This window comes from Chaetodon trifascialis, chromosome 22 (assembly GCF_039877785.1).
Source record: "Chaetodon trifascialis isolate fChaTrf1 chromosome 22, fChaTrf1.hap1, whole genome shotgun sequence".
NCBI classification, from domain to species: domain Eukaryota; kingdom Metazoa; phylum Chordata; class Actinopteri; order Chaetodontiformes; family Chaetodontidae; genus Chaetodon; species Chaetodon trifascialis.
Window position 1 is genome coordinate 12,697,902 of NC_092077.1, and position 16,980 is coordinate 12,714,881.

The window sequence follows — 16,980 nt, forward strand, 5'->3', positions numbered from 1 at the left end:
GAGTTTGTGCATGCTCATGTGTATGTGTGTGTGTGTGTGTGTGTGTGTGTGTGTCACAGCGTCAGTGTGTGGAGTATGCTTTGAAGGCACGGCCATTACGCCGCTACATCCCCAAGAACCCTTACCAGTACAAAGTGTGGTACGTGGTCAACTCCACCTACTTTGAGTACCTGATGTTCACACTCATCCTTCTGAACACCATCTGTCTGGCCATGCAGGTGAGCCTCACGCGCACATACACACTCACAGATGAACGCAAGTTTACACTCGTAATGGGGAAATAGTACAGTCTGAATTTTCGACCACTCCCATAAAACTCCCTTTCTTTGTGGACACGAATGAGTTGCTTATGTGTCTTTGCAGCATCATGGACAGACCAAAAATTTCAATGACGCCATGAACATCCTCAACATGCTCTTCACTGGGCTCTTCACAGTGGAGATGATCCTTAAACTGATCGCCTTCAAACCCAGGGTAGGTCCACGTCTCTTGCTGCAGAATAGAATAACACTCCTGTACAGCACAGTAGAGTTTGATAGAGTAGAGCAGCATAGAAAATGGTATCTTCTGCATTCAGAAAATTCACATAAATGTACAAGTGAATAGGATAGAATAGTCAAATACATTTTAGGCAAATAACTGCTTACTGATGTTGAACTGTATATTCCTAATCCCTGTTTCATTTCCTCCAGATGATAATTACGATGTAAAGGATTTAAAACATGATTAGTGGACGGCATCATGTGGTTTTTAATCTCACTGCTCCCTTGTTACCCTGCTGTTGTTGCTGTGTAGCTGTGTGGGTTTATTGGTCCAATCTTAGAACTTCCTGGTGCATCAGCTATTTAAACAGTGGCAGATGGGAATGCTTCCCCTGTTACAGCGGGATTAGTGGAAAATCCCTGAACACAATCAATATATTTTCATTCTTATCTCTGTTGTTGCACAGTAGAGGTTGTAAATCAAAAGATGAGAATAAGAAACAGGTATTTCCAGGTAGTTTGTCCCTCCAGGATACATGGCAACAGTGCCAGTGTTCTTGTTCTGTACTATCAAGAAACACCAGTATCTTTAGAGTGTGAGGGAATTGATTTTATTGTTCTGTAACTACTAATTAAAACTTCATTCTCTTGTTTTTCCAATTAGCTCCAAAATCAAAACCATGCTCTATAAAATGTGTCCTTTTATAAAGATGGACGACAGATGGTTATCTTGTACTAACTTTTGAAAATTATTTAGTCTGAGTAATAGCAATATAATAATTGTAGTATTTTCAGGCACAGGCACACATAACTGTGTAGGACAACTTCTAAGGCTTGGGAATTGACTTCATGCTATGCTGCATTATTAATGTGATGTTTACATCAAGTAAGGATAATTTAAAGTGCCAGGCTTTTAAAAGCTTTCTCAGCTTTGAATGAGCATGTCAGAATTTCTTTCCTTCTTTGATGAATCTATTCTATATAAAAATTAAGTGTATTAAAGTGCAGCATGATGGCATGTTCTCAAGCCATATTAAACAGTGCTAATGAAAATAAACCAGTTTGCTTGTGTATAAGTTGAAACCTAAGGTTGTGTCCCATTGGTTTGACTTCAGTTAACTCTTCCTTTAAACAGCTCACGCACACAGAGGACCAGCTCAATAACATTTTTATTTCTCAGGTATTACGATCGTCAAGACGTGGAATTGGCTCCAGTAACATTTGCTCTGTGGAGAAAATGTATGCTAATGCATTTTAACTGTTGAACAGGTTTGACTGTCTCCTCCTCGGGGAGCTTCAGTTCATGGATTTTTTTAAAATTTTTTTACTCTTTTTATATATTTTGTGTTTCTGTTGGTCTGTATTTACTTTGTGATATGGTTCTAAACAAATGTGTCTAAGTTAGACTGATAAAAATAAATGTAATCACTCCATACATGAGCATGTAGATACTAATGCTGAGCTGTGTTTTACTAATATTTAACTGGTTTTATATTAATATTCTTATACCTGGAAACAACTTCATTACAACCACTGAAGGTCCAACTAGTATTTTCATAATGTCAGCAAGTGCAGGTGAATTATGGCAGGAGGAGTTTTTGCCTTTTATGACGACGCCTCAGCGCTGAAGACAGATGATGAAGCTTAAAATAGATCAGTAAGATTGATCTTCTTTCAGCATCCCAATTGACCAGTTTCATGCAAGCAGTTGAGTGGGATATATATATACTGGAGAGAGAGAGAGAAAAGACAAATAGAGGAATAGAGAGAAGCCTCACTTCTCATTTTCCACACAGTGATCCTCCCAAGTTCCCTGCTCCAACTTCCAGACTTCGTTAGACCTATTCCTCCCAGTCTTGTTGCACAACATTGGTGCGAACATGGAAACATCATTAGCCCTCCAAGCCCACGGTGATACATTTTGTTAGTGTGCTGTGGGAAAACAATTAGCCAGGAGAGGAGATGGATTTTTTTTTTTTTTTTTGGAAAAGGCCATGAGCCAGCCCAGTTTCCAAATCGCCCTGTTGACATCATGGCTGTGTCTCCAAGTTCAAGTATGCAAAAGATGTGTCTCTACACCAGAATACAACACAGTCTGGCTTGGATGCAGCTCCCTTCACAATACATATATCTTTATTGTATTTTACCAGCCTAGAAAATACTATTTTGGCCTGAGGCTATGTGGATGTTTCTCATAAATACTCACTTTGTAGCACTCCTCATGATGAATTGCCCACAATAAGTTAAGCAAACAAAGTGGGCTTTCAGTATAATCACTGCCACAGGTTGCTCAATTGCCCCGAGATGCAGATGGAAGACTTAAGTAAGTGCTATCTGAGAGCAGGAACTTCTGCTGCCCTTGATGAACAGGTAGTGCAGGTTGATTAGAAGTAAAATTCTTTCAGGTGTTGGGTCATCAGCTGATTTTCCTCTGTCCTCAGTGTACTGTACCACCTCATACCACCTTAATAGGGCTGCGAAGTAGCAGCAGATGTTGTTTTCCTTCTAACCTACCTTTCTTACCCTCCTCCTCCTCCTCCTCCTCTTGCTCACCTCATCCTGTGTAGGGGTACTTTAGTGATCCCTGGAATGTGTTTGATTTCCTCATCGTAATTGGCAGCATAATAGACGTCATTCTCAGTGAGATCAACGTAAGTACGATGCCCGCTCTCACTCTCCTTGTTGCTCCTTCTTTCTCTCTGTCTCGTGCCCTCTTGCTTCTTCTGAATCTTTCATTTCCTGCCTCTCTCCTTTCCTTTGTGGCTATTCTGTGTCGTGCTGTCTATTTCTCTTCATCTCTCTTCCTTCCTTCTCTGCCTTCTTCTCTCTCCTCCTTCTTCTCCATCCTTATCTCCAAGATGGCCGCTGCTACTCAGGGGACCCCCAACCGCAAGGGCTCCCGAGCAAGAACGAGCTTCTTCCTGGGTTTCATAAAGAGTAGCGGGACCAGAGGCAGGGTTTAGCTTTGATCACAAAGGGTTTCTGTCTTGCGTCCTCCTTCCTTATTTCTAAAAGTATCTCAGATGTTGTCGGGTTCTTGATTTTTTTTCCACTTTTTGTCAGACTGTGACATGTCCTCAGGTTTGATTCCCTCACTAACTGAACTAACTCACTGACCAATCACAAACGAACTTACACACCTTTTCATTTTTTTTAACTGCAGCAACAGGGGTGTTTTTTTTTTTTTTTTGGTTGTTATTTTGTTCCAATTTGTTCTTTACTGTTGTTGTTGTTGACATTTTCCTCACATGGACAAGCATGACCGATCGCCGCTGCTCTTCCTCTGCTGTCCATCTCTTTCAGACTGCCCCTTCTTTTTTTTTAATTTTGTTGATTCTTTCCCTCTCTCCTCCGACTAAAAACTCCAGTGCTCATGTATATAATGTTTTTATCTTATTTTTCTCCTCTCTCCTTTAATTTATGTTCTTTCCATTTTTAAATGTCTTATGTTCTGTCCTTTTCTTCTGTTGTTTTTTCTGTTCTTTCCACCCCTACGCAGCATTATTTTGTTGATGCATGGAACACATTTGATGCCTTGATAGTTGTGGGTAGCATTGTTGACATAGCGATCACTGAGGTTAACGTAAGTAGTCCAACTCCCTCCCTCCCTTCCTGCCTGCCTGCTCTGCCATTCCCACACACACAAACAGACCGAGTGCCGATACCCATCTCGCATGCTTTCAAATGATTAGGAAACTTCAGCTGCACCAAATTTGAACTCAAGAGTCGACTGAAGTCTGGCAGTGACAACAGCCAGATGTAGTGCAATCACGACAAGGCAGAGTGCTCTTTGTCTATTTTAAAATACATGAAACACAAACTTGTACAGTTGTGCTTGGAGATCTTTGACCCCTGACATCTAAATAGTCATTTGGAAATGTCAGTTTAATCAATAATGAGTATGTTGGCTAATGGGGAGCTAAAATGAACATTAGTGCATCTCACCATATTTTGTTAAAAAGCAGTGTTTAGAATAATTAAGGCTGCAAACCACTCGTTTCTCAATGCCTGCACATATATCTTAAGCAGTGTAATAAGCCTGCAAATACAACTGTATTTTCTTAGTTTTAGTATTATTTTGTATAGATTTTCTAATATTTGAAAACTGCCTCAGATAGGTATTCACGCCTCGGTCTGCTGAACATCAGTAGCATCAAAACCTATTGCATTTGCCAATAGAACCTATTGCATTGTCTCAGCACTTGGTTTGGTTTCACATTGGTTTTATTTGATCTTTGTCATTGCCACAGGGGATTGTGTCCATTCCCCTGGCATGGTTGACCCTGTATAGCATGACAGATATAAAGGTGGTATATCCAGGCCTGGTACGATGTATAAAATTTTCCTAAAAGATTCAGATTTCTGAAACAAAGATTTTCTGGAAAGAAGGAACGAATGCAGATTGTCATTTCTGAACAACAGTGGTTTGACCCAAGGGTCACAAAACTCCCTCAATTCCTAAATCACCAGGGAAACTTTAAATTCAAATGAGAAAATATACAAGTTGCAGTTGCTTTTTTTTTTTTTTTTTGGTACAACAATAACAATATGCAGACATGGGGAACAATTTGATCCATAAATGGATTTACCCAGGACCCGTGAAATTTATGTAAATGTATGTATGAATTCATTTATTATCGACGTGGAGGCCCTATGGTCAACAGTAGGGCTGAATAAGAATGAATATCCCAAACACAAGTCAAATGTTGAGTGTCTATCGTATTTACACTTCAGGGATAATTGGTGTTTTATTCATGTGATATTCAAAGGGCTCTTTGGCTGGAGAATAGTCTGAGAACCATGCAAACTGCAAAGTATGGCTGGACAGAACTCGGTTTCATTTAGCCTGAGATAAGTTTTGCCGTGTGCTGGTTTGCCGGAGGGGAAAATTATTTTGTACTATGATGAGACTGACCGAAAAGCTGAATGTCACTTAAAAAACATTCTTTATGCGACGAAGGAGCTGTTTGTAGGAGAGCCTGACGTTTAATTCCATTTGATGCCTCAGCTTCAGCCTGCAAAGCTTTGCATGTCTAGTAGCATCCAGTGAAAATGCCTCAGGAGACTGTATGTAGCTCAAGTTGCAGCTCAGTAGGTGGAGGCAGCTCTATATGTGTCTAACGTTGATGTATGTGTCAGCTTATGAAGGCACATGCACCGTAGCAGCCTTTTGTAGTGTTCCAGTGTTTCACCGCAAAGTAAAGCAAACAAGATTGATCCGTTAAAGAATTAGTTTGATATTTTGGGGAAAGTCTTCCCAAGAGTGAGATGAGGAGATCAATACTTTCTCATATCTTTGATATGAAACTGTGAGGTGCTGGCAGGTGGATGTTGATACCTTCCGACAGAGCCAGGCTACCTGCTTTCACCTGCTTCCAGTCTTTATTTAACATGAGAGTGGTATCAATCAAACTCTCGGCAAGAAAGCGAATCAGCGGTTTTTCACAAAACTGTTTGACTGTTACATCCTTGTCCACATCCGCTGAGTCGATGGAAGACATGGATGTAAAGTCTAAGGTTCAGCTGAGACATTTATGTATTTATCGTCAACAGTTTTTGATTATATCTCATCAGCTGTAGATACATTTCTTCTACATGAGTGTGCAGATAAAGTAGGTTTGGCTGGAATCCTCTCACACCTTCTGCCTGCTGCTGGTTTGAGGACATGAAGCAAAGCAAAGATATGCACACAGGTACAATGGTATGTTCCCCCATGGTGGAATGCAGTGTTTCACCTCAGACGGCGCTGGTCAGGCATACAAATAAGGTTCACGTATCCCAGGGGTGTATGAGCTTGGCAGTTGTTTTCGTGCCTTTAGAAAGGGAATCCATTTGTCCCCATGAGAGGCTGACAAAAGCTGCTTATAAACGACACCGGGTAATTTCCAAACTGTACTTGGATGTTTTATGTTTTATTCAGTTATTCTTTCTAGTTATTACAGGAATGTGATGTCAGGGGAATCACAAAAGCATCATAAATGTTTATATCCTGTAGTTGCCTTGCAGACAATGAATTTAAAGCGAAGCCTGCTTGTGTACATAGAGAGAGAGACGAGTATATAAATATATACTAGACACTTACTAAAGGCTGACAGAGTGGAAAAAAACTATTTGAGATATGGCATGTTTTACGTAGCCACCTTAACACTGAGGTTTGTGGGGCCAGAGATATACATCTTTGTCATCTATACAAGTCACTGATGTTGCACTTAACACTTTGGTTTGGAGTGTGCCTTTGATTTGGTTTGATTGATTTGGTTGATTGGTTTGCACTTCTTTCTGGCTGAGGCATTATTTTCTTCTCCCACGTCTAACCTAAAGGCATGCCCCAAGTCTTTTTTTTTTCTTCTTCTTCTCCAGTGTTTGATTTTGTTTTTTTTCTTTAATCATTTGGGTGATGACATGCCCAAGCTACCTTTTCTATTTTTCTTTTTTAAGAAACCCTCCGCACTCCAATCCTGTGAGAACTTTGGACTGTTTTTGAACTGGGACCCTGTCACTTAGACATTTTAGATTTTAGCCTGCTACTGCATTTCATCAGGCACTGAAGCACAAGTGAATGCTTTTTAACGTACTGAGCAATGCAATTAGAAACTAATAGCAGCAGCTTGCCAACAACTACCACTCTTTCATTGCATTCCTAAGTACAAAGTGAAGTGCAGTAACAGGCCAGCTTTTAAAATGTTATCACTTTGTCTTTAGTAAATATTAAATGGCCAAAAAAGCCTGTTTGAGTGCACCCACTTCGCTGCTCTGTTGGGTGCTTGTTGACTTAGATTAGCTGCACATTTTGTGGTCTCTGAATCAGAATACTTTCTTCATCCTGGGTCTCTAATTCTCCCCAGCAACCTGCGGGTGCTTCTTAAATCTGACATGGTTTCTTTTCCGTTTTTGGTTTTGGTTTGAGTAGAAGTAGTGTGAACAGATTGGTAGTGGTTTGCTCTGAGCGGTGTCTTGCAGACGATGCCAGTATGGACTGCATCTATGTCTCTCTTTCTCTCCGGAATGCCTCCTCTTCTCCTCTCCATCTCTCTCCTTCTCTTTCTGACCTTTTTCGGTTCACTTGGCTCTTCTTTTATGGACGTTTATCTCTCTCTTTGTCTGTCTTCTTCCTCGTTGGTTTGCGGTGCAGCTTGCTCACCTGAAATGCAAGCTGGGTAACATGGGTCTCTCATGCTTTTCCTCCCTAAGAGGTCAACCAGTCACCTGCTATATCTTTAAATATTATTCTGATAATAGTTCGTTGTGAGCTTTTAACCCCAGCGCATTACACATTAAATGAAAGCACACTTGATTTAGCAGTTTACAAACTTAACAGTATATAGCTCACACATAAGAAACAAAAAGGTGTAGAAACCACAAATCTAGGGCAAGAATGTTCTCAAGAAACCCATGTTACCTACTGAAGTGACTGAACTGATGAAATGTTTGCTCGAAAACATGACATGCAATGTGAGAAAACAGCTCAAGTTCATTTTAAATGAGCTCACAAATCCGAGCTGCAAGCACAGTAACTCACATCCGCACTGTAGTTCAGTCTGAAAGGACTGCACTATATTTTTATACAAACTGAATGTTTTGTTTTTTGTACTGAATTTGAGTTTGGTTGAAATTTCCCCGCCATGCACAGCTCCTCCAGGGCCACAAGTCCACTGTAGTCTCTGTAATTTGTTTTGTGTCACTTCATAATGAGAAATATAATGAAGAGGAATCATTGGAGTTTAATCTGATTCCAGTTCACTGCTTCGATTTCATGTGGAAATTGAAGCAAATTCAAATTGACTTAAATTGACCGAGCTGGCCCTTTGTGTAATTCACACATACACACAGACAAACACCCAGACTCTCCAGTATTTCACTTTTAACCTCTACAGGTAGTTTGAATCAGTGCCATCTTCCCTTCCTGCATCTTTCCTTTCCTTCTTTCCTTTCTTCCTTCCTGCCCATCTTTCCAACTAATCCTTGACTCCCCTTTAACATCTCCCCTCCCTGCTCCTTTCCTTCCTTTCCTTTCTTCCATCCTTCCTTCCTTCCTACAGTTGTCATCCCTTCCAACTTTCCTACCTTCACACCATAAGACCTCAGCTCATACACACACACACACACACACACACACACACACACACACACACACACACACACACACACTTATCTCACTCCCACCTCCCCCTTCCGAAAAATTGTATTCGTGTACCGATTGCGAGCCAATTAATACAAGTCGTACTTCATAAAATACAGCAACTTATTACTCTTTGTACATCATTATTGTGTGTGATTATAAGGTGCGTATGGCTCTGTTAAAACTCATTTAAATGCTTCATTCATTCCCTCTTTTCTCGCTATATTCTCACCCCCTGTTCTTTATTTCCTTGTTTGATTTTCTTCCTTTGCTCCCATTTCCTCAATTCTCTAGTTGCCCTTTTCCCTCCAATTCCTTCCCTTTCTCTACCTTGTGTTGCTTCTTTCCTGCTTTCCTTCCTCCGTTGCATCTTCCTTCCCTCAGATAAGTTGATCTTACCTGCTCATGTCCTTCTTTATTCCAGGGAAGATTGGGAATAATGAAGCATTTTTTTGTGATAATGTGTTTTAACAGGGCCGATACCAAAGCAGAGTGAGCAGCTCCTGAGTCATAGATTGAACTGCTAGTTAATCTATCACTCCTAGCAGTGTAAAATGTTGCAGTACCAGGGACAACCAGTGGGTGTCTACCAACTGTGTTACAGTATATTTGTGCCTCCCAGTGTTATGTAAATACTTGTGGGCTCCAATTTCCAAAAGCATCTAAAATCATCTTTGTCATGAGTGCAGAGATGATCTTTACCTCCCGTCTTTTTTATTGTGGTATTCTGATGCCTCTTTGACCTGAAAGTAGATGAAAGTTGCGGTCTGGTTACTTAACAGTTATTGGACCACAAGCAACATAGTATTTATTTCACAGGGCCCAAAACATTTCTCATCTCACTTGGATCTTGCCTATTCTCAGGTCAGAGAACGGCTTGAATAACGCGGATGTCATAGAGGCATTGTCCTTTAATGCCAAGATGCATTTGGTAAAGGTAGCCTGAGTAAAGCTAAAGCTTACCGTAGCTTCAGCTGGCAGAAAGAAAAAACAGATAGCTACAGACGCGCCCCTCTATCCCCCATCATGCACACAAACCCATGGGCACACGACACATGCTACGCTGCACACAGACACAAACACAATCAGCTGCCCCAGACCATCATTCATTATTTTGGCCCTCAAGGTGTTGGACAGCAATTTCCCAATATCTTACACTCCCTGCATGTTTCACTCTTTGAGTACTGTGATAAGAAGTGATTCAGCCTAATGGGGCCAGTCTCTATATGCAGTAATATCTTTGGAACTCTCCCTCCTGGCCCAGATGAAATTATTTCCACCATGTGAGGGTTGATCAGAGACTGAACCCTCACTAGCCTGGTGCTGTGTGGCTTATTTTTATGTCCGGGCTAATGCAAAATATCACGACTTTTCACATGAAAACACACATACACTGTACGTGCACGGTGACGCACGCACATACATACACACACACCAAGGCGCTGCTCTGGTGCTGATCTTTGTTGCCTTTCCTTAAAGCCAGCTGACTCCTCCTCGTCCTCGTCCTCCTCCTCTTCGTCCTCCTCCTCCTCCTCTTCCTCCTCTCACCCCCCTGCGGTAAGGCCAATGGTACGCTCCGACGGTAACCTCGTCCGCCTCCCTAGCTCCTCCACCATCCCTCCATCCTCCCATCCTTCCATCCCTCCTTCTGCTACGCCATCCATGGTATGATCCAATACTTTTGGCTCTTCATTGGTCCTGTCAGCTGTCCTCTGTCGCTCCTGCTGTCATCTTCTGCAGCATGTCCAGAGTTACACTTATGTAACTGTTGTTTGTACTTTTACATGTATATATATATGTGTGTGTATGGTGAAGGACACTGTATTGTGTAGGCCTAGTATAACTGGAGACTTTCCTTGTGTGGCTATTTCTGTTGCCATGGTGCCCGCTGCCCCCACTTCCCCATGGCTTGCAACTTGCCCCCCCTTCCCTTATGGGTGTGGTATATTTTATTGCTTCCTCATTGGTGCAAGCCATCATGGTCACGCTATCACGCTGTCTCTCTTCCTTTCACTGTTCTCCACTGGCCTGCCATCTATCTTTTTATCTACCTGTTGATCTATCAGTCTATTGATCACTGTCTATTGATCTATCTGTCTGCCTGTCTTATCTATCCCTGACCTGTCTATTTGTTTGGATGTCTGAATAATTCAAACTATTCTTCATATTCAGACTCTCTCTCTCTCTCTCTGTTGCACATACTGTCACTGTATCTCTCCTGCTGCCCCCCCTTCCCCACCTCTCAATGGTGCAGTGGTCCCCACTGTGGTCCAGTTGTGGTATTACATGCAGTACAGAATTTTCACTCCCCAGAAGGATGTGTCATTTTCAGCACGTTCGTGAGTTTGGGACAACTCATGTCTTGGGTTACTTGTCAACACTACAGCAGCGTCACCAGAAAAATGTGACATCTGTTAGAAAGCACCCAACTGCTCCCAGTTATCCCAGAGTTATGGAACAACAGAGCTAGTATGAGGAGTGTCCGGTCGTCCTGTAGAGCATTTTAGAAATAAGATCTAACTCGAACATGCATTATGTTGAACAGTAACGTATATGACATCTGTTATCCCAAACTGCAGTACGATGTGCGGTGAATGGCATGTTCTTTTTCGGAGCACACTGTGTTTTCTCTGTGGGATTAGCATAAAGAATTGATGGCCTCTTGGAAAAACACAAATGGCATGAAACAGATTTAGAGGTCAGATAGGCTGGTCTTGTGCTTTTAGAGTCACATTTAATTATCGCAGAGGAGACAGATGTAATGTGGCACTGCTGTGGTTGTGACATGATCAAGTTTGTTCTATGTATCCTGGTGCATTTGTGTGGAAGAGTAGTTAAATGCTTTTTGGCATTTATCTTGTTATGGTTGCCGATGATTTGCTATTTGTACAAACAGCACATTAAGCTTCACCTGATTCATCTGCTGTTGGTGGTACAATTGTGAATAATATACTTGGTCCTTAGTTGTTGTATTAACTGCATCATGCTTTACACAAATCCTGATGTCACCATTGTTTTTTTCCACGTTTTTGTCCCTGAGAACAAGCAGCAGCAGCATAAATAAGTAAATCTGTATTAGAATAGCACTCAGCGAGATGGCTGAATATTTCATTATGGAGTTATTTCCTGCGGATGAGTACTGGGACAATAGACAGTTTGAAAGCTACAGTGCTTCTCAAGATCGTACTTCAGAGCTCTATGCAGGTATATTTTGAATAAAAGTATACCAAATAATGGATTGTTTAAATGGCTCGAGAAGCAAAATATTACATGTCATTGCAAGAGGCTGTGCACATAAAACACTTGCTGGTGTGAGAACAGTTTCCAGGAGACACTAGGAAAGATGAAGAGATTTGCCACCCATGAAAATATTGTCTTTTTGCCTGGCAGTGGCTGTATTTGGCAGTAATATCTTCATCCACCTGAATGTCATCTTCAGCTGTTTCTCCCGGTGGCCAGTTGCTCTGTGACAGACAAACAATTAGCCTGCCTGCATGATTTATTGAAACAGGAATTTGCCTGCAGGCTAGGATTTTTGTACTGTAACTGTTGTGAATTGTTATCAGTGATTTATGAAAGAGCTTACCTCCATCGACAGAAATCTCTCTGGCCTGGTCCCAGCTATTTGAATTTCAGTCCATACCGGTGCAGGATATCCAAATTGTTCAGCTTAGTGAGATGATTTACTTCAGGGGTGCCTAAAGCATTTCAATGCATGCTTGTCAAATGTTATTGCAAGGCTGGATTTACCTGCTTTAGCTTGTAGAAACAACACCCAAGAACATGTTGTTCTTCTTAAGACAGCATTGAGGCAGAGGTAGAAGTAACAGCAAAGTGCCTTGATTTAAGATCAAGTGCAGTGCCTTTAAAGACAGTTACCTGCAAAGTAACTTAGAGTTGTCTAATTGCACAGTTAGACCATATCTGTTATATGAAGAGATGTTGAAGCAGGTGTATTTAGGAAGCTGATGGATGGTTTGTGAATCTCTTTGTTGCCAAGTGATTTTTCCATGAAGCCAGAAAAATGAGCATGATTGCCCGATTCTCTCCCAGATCTCTTGTGTCAGTTAATTTTGATGGGATTTTGTAGGACGCAGATTTCCATTTATTAACTCAGTGTGTATGTGTGTGTGTGTGTGTGTGTGTGTGTGTGTGTGTGCGTGTGTGTGCGTGTTATACATATTTGCATATGCATCCACACATATGTGTGGGTGGGAATATGCATATGAATGTTACTTGTACGTCTGCATTTCTACATGTCTGTGTGTGCATATGCATGTGTGTGTATGTTTGTATGATCATCTTTACCTGTGCGTCTGTGTGTGTACGTTTGTGTGCGTGCATTTCCCTCCCTCACCTATGTGCATGTGTCCCCATGCGTCCTGTGTTTTTTCTAAAAAAAACACCAAACCCCACCAAAAGGGACTGCAGAACTCTGAAGAGAACGCCAGGATCTCCATCACCTTCTTCCGGCTGTTCCGCGTGATGAGGCTGGTGAAGCTGCTGTCTCGCGGGGAAGGGATTCGGACCCTGCTGTGGACCTTCATCAAATCCTTCCAAGTGAGGGGAGAACCGGACACAACATGCTAGAGCAGGGGGTTGGGTTTACACAGGACGCAAAGTGGAACTTTAACCCTAATGCGATGCAGATTGGAAGTACAATTTTAACTACATTTCGCTTTTCATCGCAGAGAGCTTTTAACAGATTTTATCTTCCAAACTTAATAGTAGAGTAATGTGTATTTGCCATATGTAAGTGTTAGAATGTCATACTTTAATCTACTAAATTACTATTCAGTCAACGAGATGATTATCTGTTTGATTAAACATAATATACTTGTTTGATGATATCAGTATTGTACAAATGCTCTTCTAATTTCAGATCTGAGTCACATGGGGCTAAAAATATCCTTGTCCTTGTGTAAATACAGCCTGGTGGAGTCTCACAAGCCACCTTTCCTTTCCTTGCTTCCTCCCTCCTCGTCTCCATCTCCTATTTTTGCAAGAAGTCAGATGGGCGGGGCACTGGACAGTTCAGTCTAGATGGGGATGGAGGAAAAGAGGGAGGGATGGTGTGAGGTAATGGAGAGGAGGTTTAGGAGTCTTGCTGCTGAGGCAGGAAGGGATGTAGGGACACGAAACTGAGAAATAGGCAGGAGCTCAAGACCCTTAACCAGCAAAGTGTTTTCTCCTCACTCCTACTCATCTCTCCTCTTCTTCCTCCACTTCTTCTTCTTCTTCTTCTTCTTCTACTCCCTTTTCCCTCCAACACCTTACTACTAACCCCTGAAAGCTCACCATTCCTTGTAGGTGGGTTAAGCAGTAGATAAGTTTAATGAAGCACTCCACCAAAAAGTGAAATCATTTGATAGAGAGTTACAGGGAAGTGGAAATAATCTGTTCTCTCTCTTGTGTAATGTGAGACGGGCCACTTCATGTACAGTACAGTCCAACAATTCAGAAGTTTGCCAATACAAGAAAACATTTAAAGTCAGCAGTCATTATGAGTGTATGACTGTGCTTGACACGGATAGTCTTTTTAAAAGCTTACTGTACCATTTATCCTTCTTTCAGTTTTCACTTTTTCATTTATTTGTCATGATTTGGCCCTGCTCTGCCAGGCACAGGGGTGATTTTAGCCAGGAGCTCAGTTCCAAACAGGTGTGTAAATATAGAAGACATACCTGTTCTGTTCCATGTTTGGTTCACACATGAGACATTGGAGCTGGTCTCCTGGCTAAACTCAGAGAGCAGTTTATGAGTTTCTGAGGTTTTTCACTCCTAAGTCAGATGATTTTGTCCTGTGTATTTTTGGTGTTGTGCCACACGGGGCTGCATATCAGTTCACTTTCACTTCAGATGTATCAATTCAGTTTTTATATTGCATCCGAATTTGGAAAGCAATAGATAGTTAAATATACTGTATATACCCTTTGTAAAAATCATTTCCACATCAGCCTAATTGGATGTGTGAGGTTTGAATGGAGGTGAATAGACTCCAGCCCTGGTGCAGGATTATACAGTCTACAACTCGTCACTGATGTGTCTCTCTCCTCTTCAGGCACTGCCCTACGTAGCTCTACTTATAGTGATGCTATTCTTCATATACGCTGTCATCGGCATGCAGGTAAGCTGCCATCTTGTTGCCTTGTTTCCTCCCCCCAGTCTTGTTTTCTCCTCTCTCATTCTCTCCTCTAGCTGGCCTCCGTCCTGTGTCTGTCCTCCTGGAGTCTTGTCACCCAGAGTTCCTGTTCAGTCACGTCGTCCTCCTCTCCTCCACTTTTCTTCCTCCTGTGCAGTAGCTGTTGCCAGTCTTTGTCTCTCCTCTTCCTCTCTCCATGTGTCCTTCTGTTTCTCCAATAAGTTGAGCAGTCCCTTCTTCCTGTCAGTGCTGACATCATGTCCTGTGTGCTGTGACTACTTCCTTCCCTCCGTGCAGATGTTTGGTAAAATAGCGCTGCGGGACCACACGCAGATCAACAGGAACAACAATTTCCAGACGTTCCCTCAGGCAGTGCTGCTGCTCTTCAGGTGAGGAAGATGACTATGCTGAACATCTCCATTCTGTTGTACTTTTCCCCTTTCTTTTCCTCCTTCATCTCTCACCTCCTTCCCATTTCTCTCAACATCTACCCTTTGTTCATGGATTCAAAGTCAGCATCTTCTGCTCTTTCTATATTATCATGCTGCTCCTCTCCTCCCACCTCCATCATTCGTTTCTGTAATGATATGTCAACCACATTAACTTTTCTTGATCTCCTGTATTTTCTCTCTTCCATTTACTATTTGACATTAGAGGTCACCACTGACATCGTATGACAACATTGGATTAATTAAATGTCAGGATATCTGTAAAGGTCAACCTGTAAATTCAGCCGACTCTGTGACTGCACAGTTTGTACTATGAGAGCATGTCAGTGCCATCATGCCAAGAGTTAAATGTTCTAGTTTTTGATATGTACCCAGCTAACATTGAGACTTTGAATGAGCATTGTTTGAAGAGTGAAAGTCCTGCGTTTCACCTGCTCATCCACCACAGCCCCCTTCCAACATATGACTTTCTGTCAGAGAGCCCTGACAGCAAATTTCTCCCCTGTGAGAGCTTGGATAAAGACCTTTGGCTCTTACAAACACTGCAGGCTCACACATCGTTTTTTATACTTAAAAAGCGGGCACCCAGTAATACTAATCTTTGAAGGTGCAGTGGATGTCACAGTGTGGACGTCTGAGTGCAACCATGTCAGAACCAAATATATTAACAATAAAATGTCATATTAAAAGAAAAAACATTGCCCTTTTTCATTGCAACAATATGATCAGTATTTCCCAGTTTGTAAGAAAGGGCCTGACTTGACCATTATTGGATGTGGAAACAGTGTCTCCATCTGGCCTTCCGCCTCAAAACCATGTTGCAGTTTCTGGCATCCGACCGGAGCCATTTCTGGCCGGGGACACAACTTGACCATCTGAACAATGTTTGCTGGGTAGCAGTGATATTGCCTCAGATCTGACATAGAATCATCAGTTCCTTTGCAGCTTTAACAGCATCCAAACTCTCCGGTCTGAACACCTGTATGCATCAGTAGATAGCTGAAAATTGTTGACGGTGACTCTCCACTGAGGAGCACACCTTCCATTGGACTCTACTGATAATACATTTAAACTGGCTGGATCCGGTCTCAGAAACCTCTCTGTCCCGTGTGGTTGCGATGATGGTAAGATTCCATGCAGGGGGCAAAAACCATAGAAACTGAGAGATCGGATAGATCAGATAGAACAATGGTTTGGCAGCTGTTCTGTTATATTTGCCATAAAGCTACGAAAAAGCATCTTTTCTATTCGTTCATATTCTATGTACTGACCCCTTCATGGAACATATCATAGCAATGGGCTTCCATTCAGAGACATGGCATACTTGGATACTTCATACTGCTGTGTAAATTAAATCTAGCAAGCAGTCAACACTTGATAAATAATAGCAAAGCCCACCAAAAATAATCACCAGGCAGAACAGCAACTGCAACTACTGAAGTATTCAGAATGGAAGACAGATGTAGTTTTGGAAATGGAAATATGAAATCACATTTCTGTGCTGTTGCTCTGTAAATTCAGTCTATCAGGATAGAATTATGATGTGATTAGAATATTTTTTTCTCTTCATGTCGCTAACACTCTTAACACGTGCATATGTGTGTGTGTCTGTGTTTATGTGTGTCTGTGTCTGCCTCTCTCTGTCTTTGTATCTATGTGTGTGTATGTGTCACTGTATATGCTTGTATGCCCGTACACGTACATGCATGCATCCATGTGTCTGTATGTATGCACATATGACTCCGTGCTGGTGCATGGATTCACACACGTGCACATCTATGCCTGTAT

General features: G+C 41.8%; 1 protein-coding gene across 8 annotated transcripts in view; it reads left to right on the forward strand.

The window, feature by feature from the left end:
- cacna1c (calcium channel, voltage-dependent, L type, alpha 1C subunit) overlaps positions 1 to 16,980 on the forward strand; it is a 176,903-nt gene that overhangs the window by 148,546 nt on the left and 11,377 nt on the right. For 5 of the 8 annotated variants that reach the window (XM_070991717.1, XM_070991718.1, XM_070991720.1 and 2 more), the window contains 7 exons: positions 60 to 218; positions 364 to 474; positions 3,050 to 3,133; positions 10,081 to 10,170; positions 13,024 to 13,161; positions 14,663 to 14,728; positions 15,041 to 15,132. In XM_070991717.1, coding sequence (XP_070847818.1) covers positions 60 to 218; positions 364 to 474; positions 3,050 to 3,133; positions 10,081 to 10,170; positions 13,024 to 13,161; positions 14,663 to 14,728; positions 15,041 to 15,132 — 740 coding nt within the window. Of the gene's footprint in view, positions 1 to 59; positions 219 to 363; positions 475 to 3,049; positions 3,134 to 10,080; positions 10,267 to 13,023; positions 13,162 to 14,662; positions 14,729 to 15,040; positions 15,133 to 16,980 lie in introns of all 8 variants that reach the window. The other 3 variants (XM_070991719.1, XM_070991724.1, XM_070991723.1) reach the window with 3 other exon arrangements.